The sequence below is a fragment of the Enhydra lutris genome, unplaced genomic scaffold (assembly GCF_002288905.1).
Source record: "Enhydra lutris kenyoni isolate GAN:26980312 unplaced genomic scaffold, ASM228890v2 scaffoldscaffold43, whole genome shotgun sequence".
Lineage (NCBI taxonomy): Eukaryota > Metazoa > Chordata > Mammalia > Carnivora > Mustelidae > Enhydra > Enhydra lutris.
In genome coordinates, this window is record NW_019154127.1 from 9,196,257 (window position 1) to 9,223,256 (window position 27,000).

Genomic DNA, 27,000 nt, shown 5'->3' on the forward strand with positions numbered 1-27,000 from the left:
CAAACACTGGAACATGCTCAGAATTGCCCGCATGCTTCCTCTACAAGAAAGTGTGATGCGCAGGAGGACCCGAGGCCACCAGGCGGTCCGTGGGCAGAAACAGTGGGACAGGTGAGCACAAGCAGGCACAGGTGGTGTGAGTGGGACAAGGCGGGATGTGTGAGGACGATGGGTGAGCCAGGGGCAGCAGGTCAGGCAGTTTCCCTTAGATTCCTGCCCAGCCCCTGGCCCTGGGTCTCTCCCAGCTGCATGCAGTGCTGTATCCCAGGTGTCTGGGGACATGTGACTTGCAACTGGACGGCAGGTGTTACATCTTTGTAGTCTCCTAGTCCCCCACCCACCCCTAACCCAGCTAGGGGCACATGGAAGGCTTGGGTAAATGGGGTGAATCCCTCTCAGTGCTGAAGGCAGGGGGACTCACTCAGAAGCAGCCAGAACCTCCCTGAGAAGCTCGTGCTCAGCCACAGCGCAGACTCGGCTCTCATTGCCACCCTCCACCCGGATGTCCCTTGACCAGCGCAGGCTCCCACCTTCTGTCCTAGAGCAGCACTGGACCAAGCAATCTCCAATAAAACAATTTGCTAGAGTGCAGAGTGGTTTACAATTAGAAAGTATCTTCCCAAGCATGATTTCACCTCGAGCTACCCAGCTCCATCTTCCTTTCCTCTTCTTTTACCCTTCTTTACATCCTATTTTTTTTTTTATTTTAAGTATCACTCTTGCGAACCTTTGTATGCACTCTTCAGCTCACAACAGGCAAGACCAGGACCTCAGAAGCCCCTTCCAGAAGCTCTCCCCTCCCCGACAAGGTAGCTGCTCTCCTCAGGTATGGACTCAATACGGCTTTTTTCCTTTTCAACGCATATATGTTTCTCTGAAAACATAATGTTTTTTTCAGTTCTGCCCCTTTTTGATCTTTATATGTGCAAATGTGTGGTATTCCTTCTCCTGTGAATTGTTTTTCCACCTGACCCTGAGAATCACCCGCATTAATACACGGACAGAGGTGGACACTTGCTGATTTTCATTGCTGGGCAGACTCCCGTTATAGGTCGGGAATATTGTTTATTTATCCATTCTCCTGGTGGGCATCTGGGCTGTTAAGTTTTGCTCAGGTCCATCTCCGGGGATCCAAGGGCAACAGGGGCGTGCCCAGGGGTGGGGCGGCTGGAGCACAGTTGGGGCCATCTTTAGCTTCACGGGGTAACACTCCACGGATACCAAAGTGGTTGTACTGATCTACACTCCCACCAGTGTGGAAGAGAGGGCCCTGGGTGCCACATCCAAATCTCTGTGCTAGAAACCTGTTTTATCTGTATATTATTATGTCTTCCCTTATCCCTCAGCCCCTTCTCAAAGCAACTAGCCCACATGTCCCACACATGCAACCATCTGCGCTGCTGTGGTCACTGAGTTTTAAGTATGTGCATATGCTTGAAAATTATATGACGTTGTTTGGGAAGTGCACACGTTTTCACATACGTGAAAAGCATTGTGCCAAACAGTGCATGTTGTCAATTTTTTTTTTTTTTCTCAACTCAGTATTTTGCCAGATGTGCCCAGGCTACTCCATTATATTAGCAGCACTGCAACACTGTATCTTTAAGGTGGATGCTACCCTCACTTTATAGAATACCAGAGGACTAGCTCAGGACAATTCAGCACCTAGTGGGGTTCTGCTGTGTTGCATGTAGTACCTCACTGAACATTCACACTGACCCCACAAAGTAGATGCCTGCATTTCAGACAAGAGAAAAACCAGGCACAGAGATCGAGGAACCTGCCCAAAGTCAGTTAATGATGAAACAGGATTTGAATGAAGCCTTAAGACCTCAGAGCCCTTGCTCTGATCCACAGCATGAACCTAGCTAGGACGTATGACCCAAAAGGTTTTGTGACCCGCATCTCCAGTTTACACAGCCGGTGAACCCATGAGTGAAACTCACATTCCCACTATTGCCCTTGGTCCAGTCTTTGCTCAGTCAGTTCCCAAACATACAGCCTCTGCGCAAGTGGCTGGTGAATGGCAAAGAGAACAACTGGAAAACGTGCTGATCAGGAGTCTCTTTAAAGCTATAAATTTGACAAATACGTTAATCATCTTCATCAAATTTTAGTAAAGGAAAATACCAAGAAGATGGAACTCTTCAGAGGACATGCAATAATGGAAGTTGGGAATTTCTTTATCAGAATGAGAATTAATGACCAAAAGCTTGAATCCTAAGAAAATGAATCCACAAGTCCTTTTCCCTGCTGGGGATGATAGCATGGGTCCATCTTTGGCCAAGATGGGCTCCATCCCTCCGCAGAACAGAAGCATGGCCACATGCACGTAAAATGCTAGGATCATGCTTCTGGAACATGTAAATATAATTTTTATTATAAGAAAGGACCAGCCAAGGGCCAGTCAAGAAAGCCAAATTAAAATGTGCTGAGTGACTTAGTATTATCACCAATAGAGAATAAGCTAAAGTTTTTTTAAAGTCCTGCTCATTTTCTTCACAAATGAACTGCCCCCACAGTTACACTATTTAAATCAAGAATGGTTTATATTTCACAGTTACTTACCATCCTTTCCCTTTATTATTATTTCTAGCTCCTTAAACATATAAAAGGTTAAAAGCAATTTGTTTTGGCAGAAGAGAACTACAGTAAATCACGCAGAATAAATTTCTTAAATACCAAAGGAACATTGCTTCCCTCCAGATCAGCTCTGGACACGCATGTGAAGCACACATAAAAATCTCTGCCACCTGCCACGTGAAGTCACTCCTGTGAAGAATTTACGTCCTTTTCAGGTGAAAAAAATGTTCGGTAGCAATGCGCCAAAGACAAAATCTTCCAGTACTTACATCAGCACATCCAGTGGAACCGACCATATGTCATTTATAAGAACTCCCCCTCCCAGAAAGAAAAGCTGCACTCAGCCCCGAACCAGAATCTTCTCAACACATAAAATTTTACTGTGTAAATTTCCCAAATCAGGTATTTTAAGGAAAAGGTGGAAGACCATCTATTTTTCTAACTTTGTTGTCAAGGACTCGAATTTCATTTATCAAAAAATAAAAGAAAAGAAGACCAAGAGTATTTATTCAAATTCCAGCAGGTGGAATTGGATAGATTCACAAAGGACACAAATGTCTCTAATATCATCCTCTCCACCTCGGAGCCAACATCCGCTGTTCGTAACTACACCTCCAAATGGCCAGTTCATCTTCCAAACACACAGAAGCCATTTGAGTTGAAATTTGTTTTTTAAAAAGCTTTCTGGGTTACCATTTCTCATTATCATTCACTTACACTTAACCACCACAAGGATAACAAGATACATCAGAGCTGAAAATACAGCTCCGTCCTGAGATCAAATCGGGACATTGCCACTGAACACATTCTCAGAGATCATGTTTCTCAGGTTTACGGAAGACTGTTGGCCCTTGATAAATTAACTTTTAAAGATCTGTAATGATTTCTTGCTGACTTCATCTTTTCCTTCTGATTGGCTAGGAATAAAATGCCAGTCAAAATGAGTTTCGGTTGTTGATCTTCATACCACGAAGTGTAGAAGATAACTTCTTGTATCACCTTCTCTGCGAGATTTTATTTACATTCTGCAGCAAAAAGTCTTCCCCACTCTCACCCCTATGAGGCATGGACACACTTGCCAAACATAATCCAGGGAGAGAAACCTTATCACATCCTCAAGAGATTTTCCACTCAGCATTTTGTAGACAGAACCATCGCAACGCCAGCAAGACATCACACAGGAATCCCACTGTAGTGTCCCCGACCAAGACTGCTCCTCCCCATCTCTGAATGAAATCCAGAGCCCTCAACACTCTATGGGTCGCCCGTCTTTCCGACACTTTGGAAACACCCACAGAGCTTAAGGAATGCACTGAACTCATCACCTGTGAACCCATTTTTGTGTATGAATGTGAATTCCACATAGTACAGAACACTCCCCAATGTACTGCTTTTAAATGCGTGTGGGTGCATGTATGTGTGTGAGTGTGTGTGATCTGGGAGGGCATTTTACATTTTAGCGAAAAAAAATCATATCATTTTTATAAAATTGTATTTAGCTTTTCAATTATAAGCCATTGTCCATTTTCAATAAACGTTTTAGGTCAAGCATAGAGATTAGTAAAACCAACCAGGTCACTTAGGGAAAATGAATTTATATAGGGAATGTGTAGAACTGGTGAATTGGTGATGTTTTAGCTGAACTAACTAGCAGTGGTGTAGACAGCCTCTCTGGGTAATGTGGCTCAAACCCCAATGTTTCCTGTAACTTTGATCTGGGTCAAGTTATTGAAAGCACCATTTCACTTCCTCCCTTGGCTACACTCGCAGGTACTGTAGTGTGGGCGCAAATGGGCCGGCCTCCTCTCAGGGACTTTTGGTGGCTCAAGTCTTACTTACCCATTGCCACACCTCCAGAGGTCCCAGGAGCTGCCCCGGGAGAGCAGCTGGAACGGGTGTGGGACAGCTGCTGAGATGCAGGCGTGTCCGGGGAAACCACCTTTGAGCTCAGCAAGCGCGAGCACTCAGCCTCAGCACCTTCCCAGGTAACCCCAGGTAACCCCAAGCAAGCACAAAGGGGGTGGAACTCAGGCAGAAGCTGGAGGAATCTGGATGTGGCTTGCACGTTAGGTCAGGAGTCAGTCAGGAGTCCTGAGTGACAGGCCAGACAGTAGATATCATCAGGTTTGTGGGCCACGGGGTCCTGGTCACATCAGAACATGAAAGCAGCCACAGATGGTGTGGAAATGAGGGAGTGTGTCTGTGTGTCCCAACACAACTTTCTTTGTGGACAATGAAATCTAAATTTCATATCAGTTACACGTTTATGAAATATTATTCTTCCAATTTTTTTGATCATGTCATATTGTGAAACCAGTCATCTTAGCTTATGGGGGTACAAAAAAGGTGGCAGGCCAGAGGTAGCTCATGGCGGAGGGTGGCTGCCACCTCCCCCCCCGCAGTCACTGATCTGAGGGCAGGCAGCTGAGCAGGAGGCTAGGGCGGTTGTCCCACCATGGGGAGACCTACCTTGATATGAGCTGCTGGGTCTGGGACAGTCTGAACCATGTCCTTCAGCAGATCAGCTCAGTCACCGTCCGCTCAGAACCAGAGACAGCTGGGAGACAAAAGGGGACAATCAACAACCACATTTCTGAGTTTTGTTTTCCCTGAGGACCCCACACAGCATGCCAAGGGGAAAAGAACCACAGCTTTGCACAGATCTCGACGTGTTTGCCTGCAAGCACCTTTCAGACATGCAAATGAAACTGCTAGAAGACCCGTGTCTTCTGTCGGGAATGTCATTTACTTAGAGCCCCCATCAAACACTGGCCGGACAAACCCAAACAAACCCACATCACGGGCAGCTCGTACACGTCATTTCCCGTGGGCAGAGTCTGTGAGTGATTGTTTCAAGGAAGAAACGAAACTGAATGAGACCTTTTCTAGGATCTTGAGAGAACTAGGTTCGGAGTCCCACCAAAACTAATGCCATCCCCACATGTTTTAAGCTTCATGATGGAGCTCTTACTATAAACTACCGCTGTTCGTGACGCGCCCAAGTGCCGTCCCTGGACCAGGGCTCACAGGCACATCCTCCTTTACTCCTGACCACCACTGGGAGTCAGCACCCCATATCCAGTCAGGAACATGGAGACCGGGGGCTGGTCTGCTCAGGATCACCTGGTTAATAAGCAACAGAGCCAGGATTCAGGTCCGACTGGCCTGACTCCAAGGCTCCTAAGACATTTCAGTTTGACGTAATGAACAGGTTTCACCCTGTATTTTGAAGATACATTAGTTCATTGTATTTTTTTTAAGATTTTACTTATTTATTTTGAGAGAGAGAGAACACAAGGAGGGGGAGCAGCTAAGAGACAGGGACAAGCAGAGAGCCCAACATGGAACTCGATCCAGGACCCTGGGATCATGAACCGAGCTGAAGGCAGACACTCAACCCACTGAGCCACCCAGGCATGCCATGTTAGTTCCTTTTAAAAATTATTTTAAATTTAAACGAATTAAATGTCCAGGTGTCCATACTCTAGGGATCAATACGTCATCCAATACATTCCTTTACTTGGATTATAAACCAGTGTTTTGGCTACTGTCTGCCCCTCCTCATTCCCAGGACCACTCTCCACAGCCTCCTTCCCTGTCCCATACCCCTGGAGCTGACCCCCGTGGGCTACCTTGGCAGGGCTCCCTTGCTCTCTGTCCCCCATCACGTTCAGTCAATGCGACACCATCTGCAGATCAGGGCGCAGGAGGAGAAAGGGATAGAGTATTTCTTCCCCACACTTTTCCACCACCCGCTTCACACTCCCTCTGTTTTTGGCCACCCTTCTGGCCTATGGGGACCTCACCCGTCCTGGGGACCCTCACCCAGGGCTCCCAGCTCCAGGAACCATGCTCTGCCCAGGCTTTGGTTTTCGGTACATCTTAGCCAGACATTGCTTCCTGGCACTGAAAACCTGTCTTTCAATGTATGTTTTTAGGTGCCATCACTATTGGTTCCCAACTGCCATTTTTGTTTGGTTTTATTTTCTTCCTTGTAAAACTGGCCTACGACTCTTAGCAGGAGTGAACTGTGAAATTAAAATCAACAGTCCTCCAAGATGATACTCAGGAAAGCTCTCAAGTCTACAGCTGACCATGTTATTCCAGGGAATAAATAAAGCAGTCATGGCAACCTGAAGGCATGTGTGTTCTGCCTTTCCAACCCTCTCCAGGCACAAACACATCCACTCCCAGCACAGATGGGCTTCTCCCAGGAAGCCCCCACCTCCAGGTCTGCACGCTTATGGTCTGTCTCCCAAAAGGGCTCCATGGACTTCTCCCCAGATCTGGGGGAGCTTGGCTGGACAAGGAGACAACAAACATGGAAATTTAGGCGATACTCTTTACTTCAGCCAACTTTCATGATCTTAGAATGTATCCAGTGTTTCTATCTAAGCCTAAAGCAAGTCTTTTTTGAGATAGTAGTTGCTAAAGATGCAAAAGGAATAAAGTACAGCCTTGGAATTGAATTGGGCATCCATTGAAGGGACCCACGGTCTTGGTATACTGGTGAGAACAGAGGCTGGGAGAGAATGGGAGTCTGGCCAAAGGTGCCTTGAAGCTTGCTCCTCTGACCCAGGAACTTCTGACTCCCCCAAGACCATCTCCTCAGAACACCAGGAGTCACCCCAGAAAAACGCTCTGTTCCAACAGCCATTCAAACTGACAGAGGCCCATCCTCAAGATCCCCACTATAAGACCTCATGCTCAGAGCAGACAGTTCTTTCTAAATGTTTTGGTGTCCCCCTAGAGCAGCTCATCCCACACAATCCCTCCTTCTCTGCTTCCTTCACATGCTGCTGCTCAAACCAAGAGCTGAAGCTTGTACCCTCCCAGCAAGGCAGCAGCAGGAACGTTCTGGGAGTCCTGAGCCCACGTCTTAAGATCCAGAGGATTCCTCTTTCATCTCTGGGCACCCAGTTTCCATATCTCAAGCAGCATGGAAATGTGACCAAAGTCCAAGGTAGGTGCACAGCTGACACACTGGAAAAACTGGATTTTTAATTTTAAGCTAACTAGTTTTTAGTAAGTAAAAACATTTCAGGCAAAATGGCTCTAAGCAAACCCACGATAACAAATCCATTCACCACACGATCTGGTAGTCATCAGGCACATTTGCTCCTGGTGAGTACAGACCAAGCACAACAGCCTTCTACCAGCAAAGCCTCAGCCTACCATAAGAAGGTAACAGGTCTAATTCCTGCCAAGAGCATGCGCACCCTTCCCCCTAAAGGGAATGGGAGGAGGGGGAAGCAATTGAGACACCCACCCAGGGCCCATGATTTAAGGAAGCACTCTCTCCCAGGCTGACCCTCGTTCTAGCCCTGGTGCCTACATACCAGAAGTAAGCAAGAGAGGCCAGTAGAAAGAGGAAGAGTCAACCAAATGCACCTTCACATTTATCTACAGAGATGAAAGAGAGCTTCCTCAAAATGATATGGCTTATCTTTCCAAATAACTACAAATACATTACAAAGGGTTGAAGTGCATTGATCCCCCAACCCTTTGTGGATTGGGGGTCCTAACCTCCAGTAGCTCAGAAAGCATCCTTACAGGGCACAGGGTCTTTAGAGAAGTTATTGAATTACAGTAAGGTCACAGGGTGGACGTTAATCCAATGACTGGAGCTCTTCCTCACTTAGAGGACAGAAGACACGAAGACACGGGAAGAAGATGGCCATCGGAAGTCAAGGAGAGAGGCCTGGGACAGCCTCTCTCTCGTGGCCTCAAACCAACTCTGCCCACACCTTGACCTCAAACATCCAGCTTCCAGAACTGTGAATCTGTTTGTGACATCTGAGCCCCCAGTTTGCAGAACTTTGTTATAGCCACCCTGGAAAACTAATACACCTTTATTGAAGGGATGTGCATAGTATTTCAACTGACAAAGATTAGTGGCCCTGATTTGTAGGGTGGGATGGGGGAAAGGTGTGTCTCAGGAGTCACACCCAATTTATTTGCACTTTTTCTTACCAGACACTAACTTTATTCAAGGAATGTCCCAGTATTACTGTCCCATCTACTAATCATTCCTGGCTTCATTTCGGCAAAGGAATATTTTTTTAAGTTCTATGGCCTCAGTGAGTGTGATATAGGCCCCACCATAACCTCTCCCAACCCCTAAAATGCTTTTCTGAGAGAAGCCTGATAGTTCCCAACAGCTGAGGGGCATATTTTTAGATGAAGGACTGAAATATTCCAACTTTTTTTTTTTGCAAAATTAATGAATGCAGAGACACATTCCCTGTGTCTGCCTTTTGAGAAGAAGCTTCTACTAAACTCAGGTGAAATAACTATAAAACAATGCAAACCGAACTTAGTAATATGACAAGAAAATGTAAATATCATAAAGCATAGGTATCTGTAGACACTGCCCTTGGCCTCCAGTCCTTCTGGAAAAAGCAGACAAGAGCAGGAGACAGCAGAGAAAGAGGGGTGATAAGGTCAAAACTTGTAAAGCGGTGACATAACCAACACTCCCCTATATCAGTGTCAGGGGTGGCAGGCAGAGCCGGGGGCGAGGCATCTTACTTAATGGAGATAATCGGTGGAACCAACACAATCCCTCAACATATACCAAATGGTCCAAGGAAAGGCCTTTGGCTTTTGTTTGGTTTCTGGTTTTGTGTCTTAGAGGTTTGGAACACAAATAATCCCATATCCAAGACACCAAATACTTATATATTTGTGTGTTTTTTTTTTTAATTTTTGACCAGGGGAGGTAGGGTTATCTGGGATTTTGTTTTACCTTTAATTGCCCTTGGCCCCACCATCTTTTTTCTCTGCGAGTCATTGGTCTTGCTTTCAGTCAACACTGATTTTCTTGGGTCTTCAAAGATCTTGGGACAACCTGAAAAAATTTTTCAATAGATTAAACCTTGGGGTTTTTTCCCCAAAAAATTAACACCAAGGATCCACAGTAGGTTTAGTGACAAAACCTATTCCTTCAACACTATTCTAAAATATCCTAAAATGAGAATGAACTTAAAATCCTCCCCTTGTTCTTAACATGGGTGTTCTTAACATGGGTGAGGTGGGGAGATGGGGGTGGCAACATTCTTCCAGGGAAGCTAAGTGTCTTGAAGCAAAAATGAGAAGAGAAACAAAGGCCAAGCCTGAGCTGGCAATAGAGAAGCAGACATACACTTTTGCAAAGAAAATATTTTGAAAATGTTTTCCTTTCCTTCCAGACCCCAGCCTTAGCAATGACGGCTTCCCCAGATCATTCCTTCAGCACTTTTGTCTGCTCACAACAAAGAGTCACAGGGTTTATTAAACACCCTGAGAACGGTAATTAAACAGTTGTTTTAGTTCCAGGAAAGAAAGACCCTTTTCATTTGTAGATGCTGAGGAGGACCCATATTTTTAAAAACATTAGAACACAAAAAAACTGAAATAAAAGAGAGAGGGGGCAAAGAAAAAAAAAGTCTTCCTTAGAATATGTTTGTCACCACAGCTCTAAAATCTGATCTCTTTTTTTGGAGATAACGGGAATTTCTGTGCTGATGCAACTTTCCAAGTAAAGTATCCAATCCCAAAATATTACATTTAACAGAATCCTCACAAAATGACAAATTGCAAATGGCAACTGTTTCGGTTGAAAATATTTTCAAACTAGAAAACGTCTTAAGTATTGCATCAAAATCAATGTTTGCCACAGGCAGTAGTATTTCTAAATGTTTCCGCAGTCCCGCTGACCCTCCCACTCCGCTCAGGATGCCAGCCAAGTCCGTCCAAGTCTTTGGGCCTGTGATTTGGGATAGTTCATCCAGTGGCCCAACATCCCCACAAAGTGTTTTGATATGTTTTGTTATGATATGGAAAATATAAACTCTTGGGAAAATATTAAGATCCAAAACCACATATATAATACGATGTAGATATTGTTTAAAAAAAAAAAAAAAGCTAGATGGTTGAAAGACAACAAGGATGGTAGAAAGAGAAGGCAGAAGCTCTCGGAAGCGCGTGAAATCACTGAAAGAAGCAGACTTTGAGTTTCCAATGTGAATTCCAAGGGACTCTTACTTTTTTCTATTATTTTCTTCTGGGTATTTTCCTAATTTTCAGAATGAAGAAAATTCATCTTGGTCCTCAGAAGAAAACTCAGCAATGATGGTTTTCTATCCCTGGACATATTTCAAAGCATTTCCTGGACAGCAATGTGTGATTTCTGCACCCCCCAGCCTTATGGAGCAGCGCTTGCCTCCTTCATTCAGGGACGGGATTGTTGGCAGGTAACAGCGAATTAGATCACGCTTCTCCTGGCTTCACAGACCTTGAGTTAATAAAGGTACTCCCAAATTTCCTTTTCTCAAAATCCAAAAGGTAATATTGATTATCACTTGGTTAAATGCTTTCCATGGGCAAGTGGTTAAAATCGTATTTAGTTTCCAGTTGCTGAAAAGGGTATGAGTTTTAAAAGCATGGGCTAAGATTTACTATCCTATGTCATCCTGGAATATACTGGAGTGCCAAAATCTCTACATGCCGAAAGAATAACTTGATACGGCTGAATATTGCTGGACCTGATTTAAAGACAAGAGTAAAGCCCAGAGAAGATTCTATTAAATATGTGCAATGGGTATTTTTAAATTAGCATTATGGCATTATTAATATTTCATTTATCCAGAGGGCACTTATCTGACAACATAAATTATCCATAACACAGCTGAGAAGCCACAAAGGATCCAAAAAAATGTCACGAAGTCCGGGGAGAGCAGCTTTGCCAGGGAACAGCACGCTACCAGCCGCGTGAGGTAACAGCTGGCCCGATCAAAGCAAGAAAGTCAGAAAATTATGCAAACCAGACTTTAAGAACTCAAAAAATACAGGCATTTGAGAACTCTGGTTTGAGAGCATACTGCTTATCCCTGCCCAAGAGCCCCTGGTCCTGCCGAAAAGCAGAGATCAAAGAGCCACATGAGCCACATAAGGACCCGCCCTCCCCCAAAGCCTACCACGGTCAAGGACCCCAGTTCATGCCACCCTCAGATTCAGTGAGGCTCCGTGTCCCTCCCAGTCAGAGAAAAGAGACTGTCTGTGGTGGTTAGAAAGTGGCCACTGGCACTTCTGGGTAAAGCCAAACTTGGCTGAGCACCCGAATGGCAAGCTTCATTTGCCAAAGCAACCCTGGGGCGGCAGAAAGGCCCCTGGGCTGGGGGCTCCCAGCTAGTGCTGAGCCAGCAGCCTCAGTTTGCTCATCCGCAAGCCGTGCGTAAGAGGGAGGCGGCGGAAGGCAGTGCGTAAGGCCGTGCCAGGTGGACAGATGCTGTGTTCCGAGCAGTGTGACCTCCTTGTTTCCCAAAAGCACTGGACAAGGAGCCACTCCCCACACATAGATTTTCTTGGCCACCTTGTGTTTGCAACAGTACGTGCTTCATAGAGGAGGTGGGTTCCTGGGAAGAGGCACTGCTCAAAGCCCAGAAGAGCTGCCTCCATGACCAGAAAGAGCCTGGATAATGGGTGGACAGCAACATTGCATGAGAAGAAATGGATGGACAGATGCCAGGGACAGAAGGGCTGCAGTCATCTCCGTGGTCCTGGTGAGCATGGCCATGGAGGAGACAGTTTGTTCATTCATAACCCGCACACTTGGGGCCCTTTTTCCTCTACAGAAGGAACCCCAACTTCATTTGGGTGTACAGCCCCTATTTCATCATGCCTATTTTGAGGATAAACTCTGCCACTGCGGACTCCTTCCTCTTGCCACTGGCTGGCTGGTTTAGGGATGGGCAATTCGACACAGGGGGAAATGAGCTCAAGGACTTGGAGGAAAAGTCTCTTGGTTGCTGGTAAAAGATCATAGGATATTGGTCTCTCTGTGTGACGCTTAGAGCTGGGACAGCCATCTCAGGTCCACAAAGGGAGGTAGGCTGAGGACAAAACTGATACGCTGTGGATGTCTAGGAGTAAATGAAGGAGATCTTCTGGGTTTCTACCATGGGGTGAGGAAAAGTGCAATTACCCAACCCTGGAGGCAGAAAACTACAATACCTAAGAATCAAAGAGTCACTTTCAGCTCACTTACCATCTGCATCCAACTCAAACAGGCAGGCTGAATATGCTCCACAGCTCTAACTTTAAAATAAAATGATCCAGGGCGCTGGTGGGGGGTGGGACTCAGGTGGTTTAACATCTGCTTTCAGCTCAGGTCATGATCTCAGGGTCCTGGGATCAAGCCCCGCATCGGGCTCTCTGTTCAGCGGGGAGCCTGCTTCCTCCTCTCTCTCTGCCTGTCTGTCTACTTGTGATCTCTCTGTCAAATAAATAAATAAAATCTTTAAAAAAATAAATAAAATCTTTAAAAACAAAGCAAGAAAAATATTTGAAAATAATAATAATAATAAATAAAATAAAATGATCACTGGAAATTAGCACAACCCATAAATCTCTCTACGTAAACACTATTTGTAAGACTTAGAGAATAAATAACTATTATCAAGATGATTGACCTACCACAATCTGTACATGTATTGAGTGTCTAGCACTGGAGATGGGGTGGGACATGCCCTCAAACAGAGCATTTGATGGAGGGACAATACTTTTAGTTAAATGACTGATTGGATGCAGAATGGGGGGAGAGTCCTCAGGGAGGTGCAAAAGGGAGGCAATTCTATCTGGTACCATGGAATAGCAATGTCTTTCTGGGGGAGTTAGTATGAGATGGGTGCTTAGCATTCAATAGGTAGGAATGGGGCAAAGAGCAGGCAAGGTGGAGGAGATAGGTGAGCAAAGGTATGAAGGTGAACAGGTGTAGTAGGGAGTGTGTCTTTTCGTCTCTATGTCCACTTAAGGCACAGAGTGTGAGCTCAGAAATGTCTGACTTGTCTCTATAACTCAGAAGTTCCACGGGTATTTGTCTCCCTCTGTGATCTAAACTCAATCTGCCCTTCAAACCCATGCGTTCATTCAATTGTGCATCCGTCATTCATCCGCCTGCCCAGCATGCCACGGACCAAGCCCCCAGCATGTGCCATCTGCTGAGCTCGGCAACAACTAGGGCTGGGCTCTGCCCCTGAGTTCAGAGTCCAGAGGGAGAAACGGAGCTGGAAGAGAACAATGATACATATCAAGGGTCCAACTGCCTTGTTTGACCCCCGCTGCTACAGAATACGATTGCGGGGGGACACTGACCCATTTGGGACACTGAAGGAGAAAACGAAACAGCCAAGAACACAGGGGGGAACAACAAGAGAATTAGAAATCTAGAAACGACCCATAGCATGGAATCCAAAGAAGGATATCCAGTAAGACAGGAATAGTTCACAGCATCTGATCTGCAGAGGGATGAATAAGCATGAAAAGCTCATTCAGCCAACACACGCATTGAGATCAGGCATGGGATCCTGCAAGTCAGAAACTCTTGGGGACCTCTAACAGCGCTGCAGCTGAATGGTCAAGAAAACCCATCTCCAAAGGATAGTTGAGAGGGTGCGTGGAAGTCAAGGCAGGCTATTTTGTTTTTTGTTTTTTGTTTTTTTTTTTTTTGAAAGAGAGAAAGAGAGAGAGAGCATGAGCAGAAGAACAGAGAATCCCTGACTCTGCACTGAGCAGAGCCCAATGTGGAGCTCAATTCCAAGACCCTGAGATCATGACCTGAGCCAAAATCAAGAGCCGTACACTTAACTGACTGAGCCAACCGGGTACCCCCAATGCAAGTTATTCTTAAGAGCTGCTGAGCAGCCCAGAGAGAGAAAGGGAGGGAAGTTTGAAGAAAAAGCACTGGTGCACCCACCCACTCAACACTTGTGGACCTACTGTGCTTCCGAAAGTGCTAGCAGTTAGGGATGCAACAGGGCACAATATTGCCCTCAAGAAATCTACAATCCACTTTGCTTGCTGTTCTCGTCTGCTAATGATAGCAAAGATGGTATTTGGTGAGCAATGAAGGTATGTTTATGGGTAGGATGGAGGGAACCGGTGGAGTAGGTGACATAGAGATTCTAGAGACAGAAGAACCAGGGACGGTCCACACTGGGAGAGACAGAGGAGAGGCTGGACCCAGCAGCACATCAGTGAGGCCAGCTCTGGCGGGTGGGTGGAACCCCACTGTCACAAAAGGAGTGGCGTACTGTTACCTGGGTGACTACCGGCTCTCCCAGGGAAACTGATAGAAAGCATGTGGTAATTTCTGTGGGGTAAGTGTTAACACCACACCCCTCTCAGGGATCCAACAGCCGTCCCTACACGCAGAGCTGGACAGAGATGGTCACGATCCCTCTAGCAAGCCCGCAGAGGCTGACCCTTGCCCACCTGTGCCCCAGGGGCCAGGAGACGAAGGAGCCTGAGGCTACTTTAGAGAAAGCAGGGGTGAAGGCAGAGTCAAGCTGTCCAGGCTGCTCTCCCAGCAGCTGAGTTTCTGCAATGAAAGAGTCGCTTCTGGGAGGTACAAACACTAGGGAGATGGAGTTCAAAACCCAGAAAAAAAGGAGAGGGCTGGGTGCTCTGAATTGCTTCCACATCAGCTCTCTGCTTCCAGAAGCCGGTGAGGAGCCCAGAATGCATGCTGTTTACTGTTGGCACCCTTCAGGCTGACACTGTGAACACGCGCAGGTGTATGCTTCCACTGGGGAATGCCTAGGATGTTTTCTGCCCGGACTTAGAACTCAGGAAGGCTGTTCTTGGGATCTTAGAGAATCCCCAGAAGGGTCTCCTTTTGCCCGCCATCATGAAGAAATGTTGCCAAGATAAATAGGAACAGTTTTGCTGGAAAAAAAATAGCAAGGGTCTCCATGAACTGTGTCTGAGCCTCACAATGGCCACAACTGTGTGCTTCTTAGGAGTTCGTTTGCGTCTGGGTTGGCTGGTGCTTGCTTTCACTGCATTTTGTGCTTTAGGGTCAGTCTTTTGTCCTTGGCGACCCTAAATCGACCTCCGGCCACAGTGTTACTTTCCCATTCTGTCCTCTTGGGGAGAACAGAATGAATGGACATGTCAGTGTGCCCATACACACTGGACCCTGCAAAGCCCCTGCCGCTCTCGAGGGAAGGACGCTTCTCCCGTTCTCCGCCTGGCGCTTCGCACATTAAAGCATCGAGCCGACCTCAGAGTGGAAGGTACAGCTGCCAGTTTCCACCAAAACCAAACACACAGCAGCAAAACAGCACCATGGCCTCTAGGTCTGGGGACCATGATCTGCCTCGAGGTCCCCCTAAAAATGCGACATTTGAAGGGAAACAGGCTGCATTTGAAAGGCTGGTGACATCAAGAAAGAGAAAGCAGCTATAAATACCACTTCTCTCCCCTTTTACACTGAGCCTTCTGTTAAAGGAAACACATTTACCAGAGGTTTTTTTTTTTTTCCCCAAGTTCAACTGGAAAAACATAAATATTTGGTCATTTCATAACAGCAGACAACTGACAAGTAGGCCACAGGTTAAAGGAACACTATGTATTTCTAAGAAAGTTCATCTAACAACATGCATCGTGGGGAACAGAATCCCAAAGTCTGTTTGAGAAACAAACCTGACTCTCACAATGAATTACGTCTTGATGTAATCACAAGATCAAATCTTAAAGATGACAAATGCATTGATATTATCTTTGCAAACAGTGAGATCCATTTCATATTTTTAAATTAACAGCACTGGGCAGAAAAATCAAAACCCTGTTAATAATACATCATTGTTTTGAGGGTGTATATGAAAATCACTAATTCTCAGTTAAATTTATTGATATTGTATTAACATCTCAATGTTATAAACAAAAAAAAATGCTAAATTACCGAGTGGCAAGACAACCCGTAACAAAACCAAAATGACAACCAAGTACATTAATAGAGTAAGAGATGAGGAATTTCAAAGAGCCTTGCACTCACCATGAAAGTAGTTCTGTGCCCACTGGCTTTGTTCAAACAATTTGGCACACTGGTGATGGGTATGCCTCATCATACCCACTGGTGATGGGTATACTCCTCACCAGCAGGAGTTCTGAACCCAGCTTTTCCATCCCCCCGACTTCCAACGAGTTTAAGAGCATTGCATAAAGATCGTCTTATTTGTACTGGACACAATTTGGAAGTGAAAAAATTTTAATCCTCCTACGTATTTTAAAAAAGAAGTCCTGAGCCTTGCCACGAATGCCCTTCACTGGCACGGGGTTTAGAACATACTTTCTGCTTTACTGAAGGGCATGCCGTCCATATGGGATTTTCCATGCCCTCCACTATTAATGGGCCGTTCGGTAGGAATTAACTGATCACCCCAGGCAAAAACCAGGTCCTGGGGTTTTGTAGGATGAAAATGTTCCATGGAGTGTGTCTCACTCCCGGAGAGTCTAAAGTGAGACAGACTTCTTACAGACATGAGAGAGGAGTATAATCCAGATAGAACGAATTAATGCAGTCCTCATGTATAAAGGGAGCACAGGGGGACACTTGGTGGCAAAGATCCTAGAGCTGGTGAGAGACCCATCACCAAGGATTCAAACCCAGCTCTGTTACACCATGAGCTGTGCTGTCTCCTGGGTGGGGGGTGCGGTGGGGGGTGTCACACCCTGGTCACCCCCAGAGAAGATGGTCAGGAGCCAAACTTCCCTGAAGCTTTCTGAGCATCATCTCCACTGCAGACCCTCTCTCAAGCTCCATAATCCTCTTTGATGGTCAAACCCCAGAAAAGTAGGAAGGGTTTCCCTAAAAGAGCAGAGCAACATTACCGTTGGACTGATTACCCAGTAGAACGAATTCTTCAGTCCCGAGGCCAAAAATCTACTCTGATGGGTACACACAAGCTAGTCTTTCCTTTAACGTCTCCTAGTTTCTCCCAAGAATGCCTTAGTTCACCAGCTACCTCTGAACTGCTAAGTTTCAGGAATCCCTTCTCTGGTTTAACTTCCAAAAATCTTGTCCTGCCCACAAGGCCTTCCTGAAAATTCAAGAATGTGGACTTCAGGCACCCTCCCAGCAGGTGTCCCCCACACCGGAGTTTCAGACAAGCGTGGGCAAACCCAGAAATCCAATCGTGCCAGCCTGCATCTCCAAACATGAAAGGCTGTCTCCCAAAACAAAAAGCCTCGAGACACTTCCATGGGGAATTTGAGCAGACGCCAATTCTCAGATGTGGGAGGGGAGCTCAGCTGCCCTATTTCTATCCCTCCCACCTCACACTGATACCATCTTCGTGAGAAGACGAGCTGTTTGACCCTGGGCAAGTTAGCTAACCTCTCTGTGCCTCCAGCTGCACATCTATAAAACAGATACAACAGCAATATCTACCTTCCAAGTCTGCTGTGAGGACTAAATAAGGTATTTAAAGAGCTTTGAAGGTGGTTGGGTTATGGACACTGGGGAAGGTATGTCTATGGTGAGTGCTGTAAAGTGTGTAAACCTGGCAATTCACATACCTGTACCCCTGGGGCTAATAATACATGATATGTTAATTAAAAAAAATTAGGGGTGCCTGGGTGGCTCAGTGGATTAAAGCCTCTGCCTTTGGCTCAGGTCATGATCCCAGGGTCCTGGGATCAAGCCCCACATCGGGCTCTCTGCTCAGCGAGGAGCCTGCTTCCCCCTCTCTCTCTGACTGCCTCTCTGCCTACTTGTGATCTCTCTCTGGCAAATAAATAAATAAAATCTTTTTAAAAAAATAATAAAAGTTATAATAAATAAATAATTAAGAGCTTTGAGGGGTTCTTGGAACATAGCAAGTACAGTTAACATTAAACTATTTAATTTTAGTTGTCAAATGGTTTATGGAAAAGAACTTAATACAAGTTTGGGGGGGATTATTTGTGCAATTTAAATACTTGGTCCACTGGCATCACACTCCGTGCTATTAAAGGTCATTCAAAGGTGAGTGTGAATTACAGTGAGGGTGAATTACACACCCACAGTAGTAAAGGCAGGTCAGGAAATGACGGTCCACTGCCGTGGCCAGACTTTGCAAATTAGCTGGCATTGTGGGATGGGTTCCCAGGGAAGTGGAACCTGAGCTGCAGAGAAGCAGGCAGGGCAATCAACAAGCGTGGACACAGGCAGAGTCAGCAGGACTGGGCATGGGGAGAGGTGAACCATGACCAAGCCCTCAAAAACGCCTCAGATGACCCCAGGGGGCCCGCTGGAGCTGGGCTGACCCCTCAGAGCTGGGATATAAGGCCAAGGGGCCAGGACTCTAACTCCTGCTGTGTGGTGAGTTCTATGCGAGGCTCTGATGTCCAACACTAGTCTAGGTGTTGTTGTGATTGTATCTTTTTTAAGATCTTATTTATTCATTAGAAAGAGAGAGCGACGAGGACAAGAGCAGGGGAAGAGGGAGAAACAGACTCCCCCCTGAGCTAGACCCTGGGTCATGACCTAAGTGACTGAGCCACCCAGGCACCCCATGGTGATGATATTCTTGTAGGCGTGGTTCTCATCTACAATTGATTGACTTCTAAGTGAAGCAGGTTACTTTCCCTATTGGTGGGCCTCATTCAATCACTTGAAACCCTTAAGAGAACAGACTGAGGTTTCTCAGGAAGGAAAGAATCTTACCCCCAGGCTGCAACATAAAAATCCTGAGTGTCCGATCTGCCAGCCTGCCTAGCAGATGTCAGGCTCAAGACTGGAATATTTCCTCTTGCTTAAGTACTCAGCTGCTGGCCCATCCCATAGATTTCATACCTGTCAGCCCCACAGTTGTGTGGGCCAATTCTTCAAAGTAACTTTCATTAAACTAGAGATACATTGATATAGATGATACAGATCTACTGACGTACATTCATATCTAACCTATCAGACCTGGTTCTCCTTGCGAAGCTGTTATTCCTATGATGACTTAATCAGGGGCTGCCCCGGGAAAGAGGCATGGCCTTGGGCAGGTGGCAACATCAGCTGACACCAAAAAGTGCTGACAACAGAGGCATCTTCCAGCGACACTCTCAGCCTCAGAGAGAATACAGGCCTCCATTCTTGAGGGGAACCCGAGCCAGTGGGGCAAACTCTATAGAGACAGAGTAAATTACTAAAACTGTAAGGTAAAACTCAGAATAATAAAACCGCCTAATTTAGAGTTAGAAGGAATATAGCCATTGTTCTCAGTATGACATAGTGAGTAAGAATGGACAGGCATGTGATCCTCACGATGTTGAGGTCCATCCCAGCAGACCAGGGTCATCAGGCCCCCCTGACATGAAGTTACAGTGACCTCTGATATCCAGGGGATCCACAGCCTTCATGAACAGCTAGGATGGGAAATTTATGCTCCTCTATGCATAGGAGGGAGGGGGGCCTTCCTAAAACCTGGACTCAGGGCAGGGAGGGGACTGGTTTGTCAGATTTGCTGATCTCTGTGTGGTGGAAATACTCCCCCGACACCATCTACCAACAGGAAGGGTGGGGAAGAGAAGGCACACGGCTCTCACAGATCCCCGTGTGACTCTGGAAGGGAACACAAAGGGGCCCATGGAAGAGATCAGGGACCTGGCACTTCTCCAGGAAGAGCATTGTCAGGGGAAGGGGATGGGGGCTTGGATGGGGAAATGCATGAGCATGGACACATGCTGAGCTCAAACCAGTGAAGAAGCTTCAGAAGAACCATTCAAGGCAAGCTGCCGGGACACAGGGACTGGTGGCTGATGCCCCAGGGGAAGAACCTCTCAGACAGGTGGCCTGGAGCTCCCTGAGAGCAGGTAAGTACGAAGGACCATGCTGGGAATGTGCTGAGCTACCATCTATGGTGAGGCAAGATGTCCTGCATGTCCTCTCATGCCATGGGAGCCATGGAAGGTTGATGGGCTTCTGAGGGCAAGTGAACCTTGAGAGAAGAGGCTGGATGTGTACCAGGGGTGAAGAATCTGGGGACAGAGTGATAAACACAGGGGACACCACACTGCCACAGAGAGATGGAGTGAAAGGTTCCTTCAGGAGCCCTGAAGTCCCAACACCAACATCACATGAAAGAGAGCCAAGGCTGGGACCTCAACTGCAATCAGTCTTTCAGCAGTCCCCCTCGCTGCCCTCTCTCTTCCTGCTCCCACCCTGGGAAGCCAGAGGCAAAGGTCCGTGGGGAAGGAGAAGCAGAAGAGGGAGTGGAGGAAGAACTGGAACCAGCTGGGAGCCAGGGAGCCATGGGCCTCTTCCAGGTCTGAGACAAACTCAAGACGCAGAGGATCTTTTCATGAACTGTAAAATGAATGGGAAAGGGACTTTTATTTGGTAGATTTGTCTGAACTTCTCAGTACTCGAAAATTTGGCTATTAATGAGTATCTGGAAGCGATGGGGAAAGTCTGGCGCCTGACAAGACTTGGATCTGGGGTGGGAAAGAGTCTCAGACTTGAGCAGTGAGTGTGGGAAACAAAGCTGCATGCTTCACTGCACCCAACTGGGTCCCATTCATTCGACCAATAGGGACACCAGTTTCTAATACACACGGTAGAGGGCCAGCCAACAAAGCCGAGTGGAAATAGGCAAGTGTCCGGACCACCAAGAGTTAGCAAGAGCGTGCCTGATCTCTCACAAGAGATGGGAAAGCAAGAAAAGGCCAAAGCACTGAGCAGAGGGTCCCACCTCAAAGACAGAACAAAGACATCTGCAAGAGTGAGAAGGATAAGATGGATGAACTCGAAGACAAAGAACAGCCAGTGACCAGGTTGGCAAGAAACCCACTCCTCCACTCCCACCCCATACTGCCCAGGCTTTGGCTCAAAGATCCTGGGACTGCCAAGGTAATTAGCAAGAAGACCTGGCAGGGAGAATGGCCGGGTATCAAGGCAGTTCTGAGAACATCACAGTCGGAAAAGGCTTACCTGTCGACCAGGGGCTGGAAGAAATGTTCAGCTGTATAGACATTTGAAATTTGTAGCTGGATTCTCATTTTCTCACAGGGTAGGGTAAGTGAGACAGAAAGTGTTTCCTGAAGGACAAGACTCAGAAAAGCTTCAGTGTGGTTTCCCAGGGACCCCACCTATGTCATAGGTAGGAGCCCCCCCAAAGTGCAATGAAAGGGCACAGTGGGGCCCCCACCCTACGTGGCTGTCCCTCTCCTGCCAGGCCTGCAGGATTTCCTCAGTTGTATCAACCACCTCTCCTTCTTCTCAACATGAGGGAAGGGTAAGCAGGTGGCTCCTTGCGTTTGTCCAAGAAATTCAGTAAGGAGAAATCTTAAATAGGATAAAATCATTGAACCAGGTGAAGTAGAATTTAAACAACTAAGGGATATTTCTGGCTGAAATATGCCAAGAGGTTTTTGGTTTTTCCTTGTTTTGTTTCTTTATATTTTGATTTTTTTTTTTTTTTTTTTTTTTGGACAACCACTAACTAATACAGAGTGTGCTCTAGAGCTGAGCCAAGATTATCATTTTGAGACTTGTGGCCATTTCTAAACTCTGATGTCACTCATTGCAAAGTAAAGGCAGGCCCAGGCTTTCGATCTGTCCATGTATCTAACCCCACTTGAGAATCTCTGCCTCCAAGATTTTCACAGTTGTCACAATTAGTTGGTTTTGTTTGTTTGTTTGTTTGTTCCTCTCTGGTTATTGTGATTGAGTTTACAGGGAAACAGTGCCAGCCAGATCATCACCTCGCCCACTGGACAGAGGGTCCACCAACTTTCACTCTTGGAACTGACAGATGTCATAGGACTCAGAGAACCACTGGACTAGTCAGAAGGACCCCCACCCCACCCCCGCAACTCCTACCAACTCAGATGACAGAGCCCAAAACACAACAGCCATACCAGGAAAGGATCCAACCTAATGTTCAACTATCACCAATGATGGGGGTCCCAACTGAAGCCTCAGTTGTGAAATACTGTGTTCTAGAAATGGCTACATTTCTGTCAAACCTAAAGAAAATCAAGGCAAAGCCCTTAAGGGACAGGGACAATGTACTAAGCTACCCTATGAAGCAATCCAATGCCATATGATTGTAACAGCCATGCTCAGTAGAAAAAAAACCACATAGATGCACAGATATACACAGAGAGAGATAAATAGATGATAGGTAGGTAGATGAATGGATAGGTGGATGGCTGGATGGATGGATAGATAGGAGGAAAGGAAGGAAGGAGACAGATAAATGGATAGATGGACAGATAGATGGGTGGATGGGTGGATGGATGGATGGGTAGATAGACAGATAGATAGATAGATATTTGAGCCTTGATTTCTACAAACTAACAAGAGAAATCAGGATAGGTACAGGGTGGGGATTAGAATCACAAGTAAACATTATTCCCATACAAAAGAAATTTCCCTCATTTTAATTCTCGGATAACTTAACTCCCACACTTCTCATTCCCTTGATGTGCTCCGCATGCACTCTGCTGTGAACATGACCTTCACACAGCTGTGTGCAAACGTTCTGTCACCACTTTTAAGGAGGGGGATTACAGTTCGTGCCCAGAGTCATAAGAGAAGCAAGCTTAAAATAAATTCATAGACATAAATCGAAATGCACACAAGTCAAAGCTTAACAAGCACTTTGTAGAAAGGAAGTTATTTTATGAAGAACGTTTAGAACTTGTGAAGGCTTTGAAGGACCTCTGAGCCACTTCCATTGTCTTCCTGAATGCTTTTCATCCTGTTCTTTGCACTTGGCATCAACCTCCTGCTTCTTGATTTAATTTACGTTTTTAACTTTTGACACTTCCCTTGAAAATATGAAGGAACTTTTAATAAAGAAACCAAAACAGCTGTGCAAACATAAGATATTGGAAAATCAAATGTTTCTTGATAAATATTGATTTAAATGAGGGGGAGGTGGTGAGGACAGGAAAAGCGGCCCCTGACGTATTTGTCATCATGAAACCCACCCTTATCAGTACAAACATTCCCACGTTCTGTAAACAACAGCCCAGAGCAACAACCTCATGAAAGTCATGCTCTATCACACATTCACGTGTGGGCTTGGTGGTTTTTCCTTCTGTTCCTCAAGCCCTTTCGGAGAACAACTCTGAAAACCTAACCATGTCCAATGCTTCATGTGCCAGTCCTTTAAGCAGCTGGAAGTTTCTTGAATGAAAGCCAGAAGGCTTTTACTTCTGAACTCTAAGATCTGGGGAAAGTCCTCAAAAAAAGTATGATGCCCATTGGTACAAATTTTCTCCTGAGAAGTGAAAGGTAAACCACATCAAAAAGTCACGGAAGAGGGGCGCCTGGGTGGCTCAGTGGGTTGAGCCGCTGCCTTCGGCTCAGGTCATGGTCTCAGAGTCCTGGGATCGAGCCCCGCATCGGGCTCTCTGCTCTCTAGGGGAGCCTGCTTCCTCCTCTCTCTCTGCCTGCCTCTCTGCCTGCTTGTGATCTCTCTGTCAAATAAATAAATAAAATCTTAAAAAAAAAAAAAAGTCACGGAAGAGCTTCCTGCCTCTCCTAAGAACAGGCTCCCCTAGCCATGGTGGGGATGACAGCATAACCCCGCCATCCGTCATCCATCTGTCCGTCTGTCAGGGCAAGGTGCATTCAGACCTATAGAAGATAGAAGCACAGGCCGGCATGATCTTGTGTAATGTCGGCACTAAGAATGCTCGCTGACATCGAACTCAGCCAGCTCAGAAATGTTCCACCTTCAACCCACGTTATTATTCTCCTAACGAACTTTTCTTTGAGAGGGTCTCTGGGCCAGAGGAGATCTGAAACAGGTCCAGATCAAATCCTCCTTCAACAGAAATGCACATGGAGAAAGACAAAGTGCCTTTGATAAAGTTTTTGGTCATCCTTGGAGAAGTGAAGGGAAAAGTGAAGAAACAGTCATTTTATTCTTGAAGCTAAATTAAAGTGATTCAAAGTCTTTTCCTTTCTTCTGAGATTACAGTGGACCCTTGAACAACACAGGGATTGGGGCACCCTCCCTGGCACTGTCGAAGCCCATGCATACCAGTTGACTCCCCAAAACTTAACTGATAATAATAGCCTATTGTTGGCCTTAACACTAACATGAACAGCTGATCAGCACACATTCTGCACATGATATGTAGTATATACTGTCTTCTCACAGTAAAGGAAGCTAAAGAAAAGAAAATGTTATTAAGAAAATTGTAAGGAAGAAAAAATGCATTTACAGTCCTGTACTGTATCCAAAAAAATCCACATCCAAGTGGGTCAGTTCAAACCTGTGTTGTTCAAAGATCAACTTTATACCCTTTGCTTTTGTTTTTTGGGAGGTTTTTGGTATCAAAATCTTTCATTTGTTAAAATGCTATAAAATTACAGAGTAGGTGTTTTTATTTTCTTTTTTAATGTCCTATTATTTAATGTCCTTATTTAATGTCTTATTTAATGTCCAAATTAGCAGAACTAATTAACAATCCTGTTTCTTCCCTTTTATAATTTTACTACTCTCATGCATCCTTTCTAAAATCTCTGAGAAACTATGCACATTTCATCACATACCTGCAAGTATTTGTTATAAAATAAATAAGAGGAAATGCAAAATATTATAGACAACAGGATTACAGCAATCACAATACACAAAGATGATGTGAAATGCAAAATGGAAGAGCTGCATACAGGTGTATAAAAGTCCCATGCAAATTTTTTTAAATTTCTTTTTAATATTCCTACTTAATAATCTTTTAAATTAAAAGAAGTTTTTTTTTTTTTTAAAGATTTCATTCATTCATCTGACAGACAGAGATCACAAGTAGGCAGAGAGGCAGGCAGAGAGAGAGGAAGGGAAGCAGGCTCCCTGCTGAGCAGAGAGCCCAATGTGGGGCTCAATCCCAGGACCCCGGGATCATGACCCGAGCCGAAGGCAGAGGTTTAACCCACTGAGCCACCCAGGTGCCCCTAAATTAAAAGAAGTTTTAAGTGAATATATTTTACTATAATGAGCAGATCCAGAGACAAAAAAATAAAAATTCCCTATCAAAGCACACACATTCCCTATCAAAGCACACACATGCCACTAGAGTATGTCTTTCCAAAAATATACAAATAAACATTAGCTCTCTTATCACTTTCATCATTTCTGCATTGAGTATTATTTATTGTATCCTAAGTATAATCCAATCTGCATGTCCATACTGGGTCCTGAAGAACAGTCCAGACCACATTCAAAGACCATTCCCTGATAGAGTAAGCTTGAATGGTAGCGATTTTAAAACGCTCATGCAATTTCTATTAGCTTCGTGCCGCTATAAGATTCACAAACAATTTGCTCTCTTATTGCAAGTCTGAAATGTTAACTGGGAGAGTGTGCTTATTACAGAAGATCTTACCTCTTCTTCCCCAAATCTCACTGAAGATTTCGCTTTGGTTCCCCTTAAAACAATCTTCCCATTGTACCTATAGTTAACTAGTGAGAAGTTTTTAAGAGGATAGATCTTATATTAACTGTTCTTACAATAATAATAATAGTAGTAGTAGTAAATAAACATTTAATGCTTACTCCATGAAATCATTTCCTCCATCTGTCCTCCCTTCCAATTTCCTTCTGCACATAGTTGCAAGTTTAATCTCTTGCTAAATCCTCAGTTTTCCCCACCAAATGAATGACATGATTTTTATTGTCTTCCTCCCCACTTCTGTCTACTTTTTAAGCCATCAAAAACTATCTATACTATCCCAATGCTTTCAACACCAGCAACAAATTATATTTTAAAAAATCATCTTTGTGGCGCCTGGGTAGCCCAGTCAGCCGAGCATCTGACTCTGGATTCTGACCAGGTCATGATCTCAGAGTGTGAGAGAGAGTCTTGCATCAGGCTCCATGCTCAGCATAGTTCTGCTTGAGATTCTTCCTCTCCCTCTCCCTCTGCCCCCAACCTGGACTCACACTCGCTCTCTCGTGTGTGTGCTCTCTTTCTCTCAGAAAAAAATAAAAGAAAGTCATCTTTGAGTGGTACAGTATGCCTCCCCATGATCGAACAAGATTTTTTTTAAAGATTTTATTTATTTGAGAGAAAGAGAAATCACAAGTAGGCAGAGCAGCAGGGAGAGAGAGAGGGGGAAGCAGGCTCCATGCTGAGCAGGGAGCCTGATGCGGGGCTCAATCCCAGGACCCTGAAATCATGACCTGAGCTGAAGGCAAAGGCTTAACCCACTGAGCCACCCAGGCAACCTCAGCAAGATTTTTAAAAGTGATTTTTCTTACTGAATGTCTCTTCTGTCCCTGGACTTAACTGAAGTATAATAAATATTCTTCCTGAAAAGTAACCATAGGCCATCACATGGCAGACTCACCTGAGATGGTTAAGCCCTATTTCCATTATAAACACATTGAAATGTGATGGAAAAGATAACCACCAACACCCATCAATCAGAAAAAGAAAATATATAATAGCTAAAAGAGAAAGAAATTCTCAAGATCCAGAATCAGAGAGAAATTAAACCAAGAGTGGTTAAGTGCTTGCTGAAGTCACAGTAACACATAGGAATTTGGGTCACAAATATAGATCTTAAGGACTTTGGGTGGGGTTCTTTGGCCCAAGTAGGAACCAAGGACACAGCTATGACCCAGAGGAAGCAGTAGAGCTGGAATTAGAACCCTCCCTAGGAAAAAAGTT

General features: G+C 45.3%; 1 protein-coding gene across 2 annotated transcripts in view; it reads right to left on the reverse strand.

The window, feature by feature from the left end:
* The window catches only part of LOC111155700 (ERG, ETS transcription factor), a 171,771-nt gene extending 162,348 nt beyond the window's left edge, over window positions 1–9,423 (reverse strand). For both annotated transcript variants that reach the window (XM_022516014.1, XM_022516011.1), the window contains exons 1-2: window positions 9,332–9,423; window positions 5,053–5,140 (exon numbers count right to left, since the gene is read on the reverse strand). In XM_022516014.1, the coding sequence (XP_022371722.1) occupies window positions 5,053–5,091 (39 nt within the window). In that variant the 5' untranslated portion in view covers window positions 5,092–5,140; window positions 9,332–9,423. The remainder of the gene's footprint in view (window positions 1–5,052; window positions 5,141–9,331) is intronic.
* Between the last annotated feature and the right edge of the window lie 17,577 nt (window positions 9,424–27,000).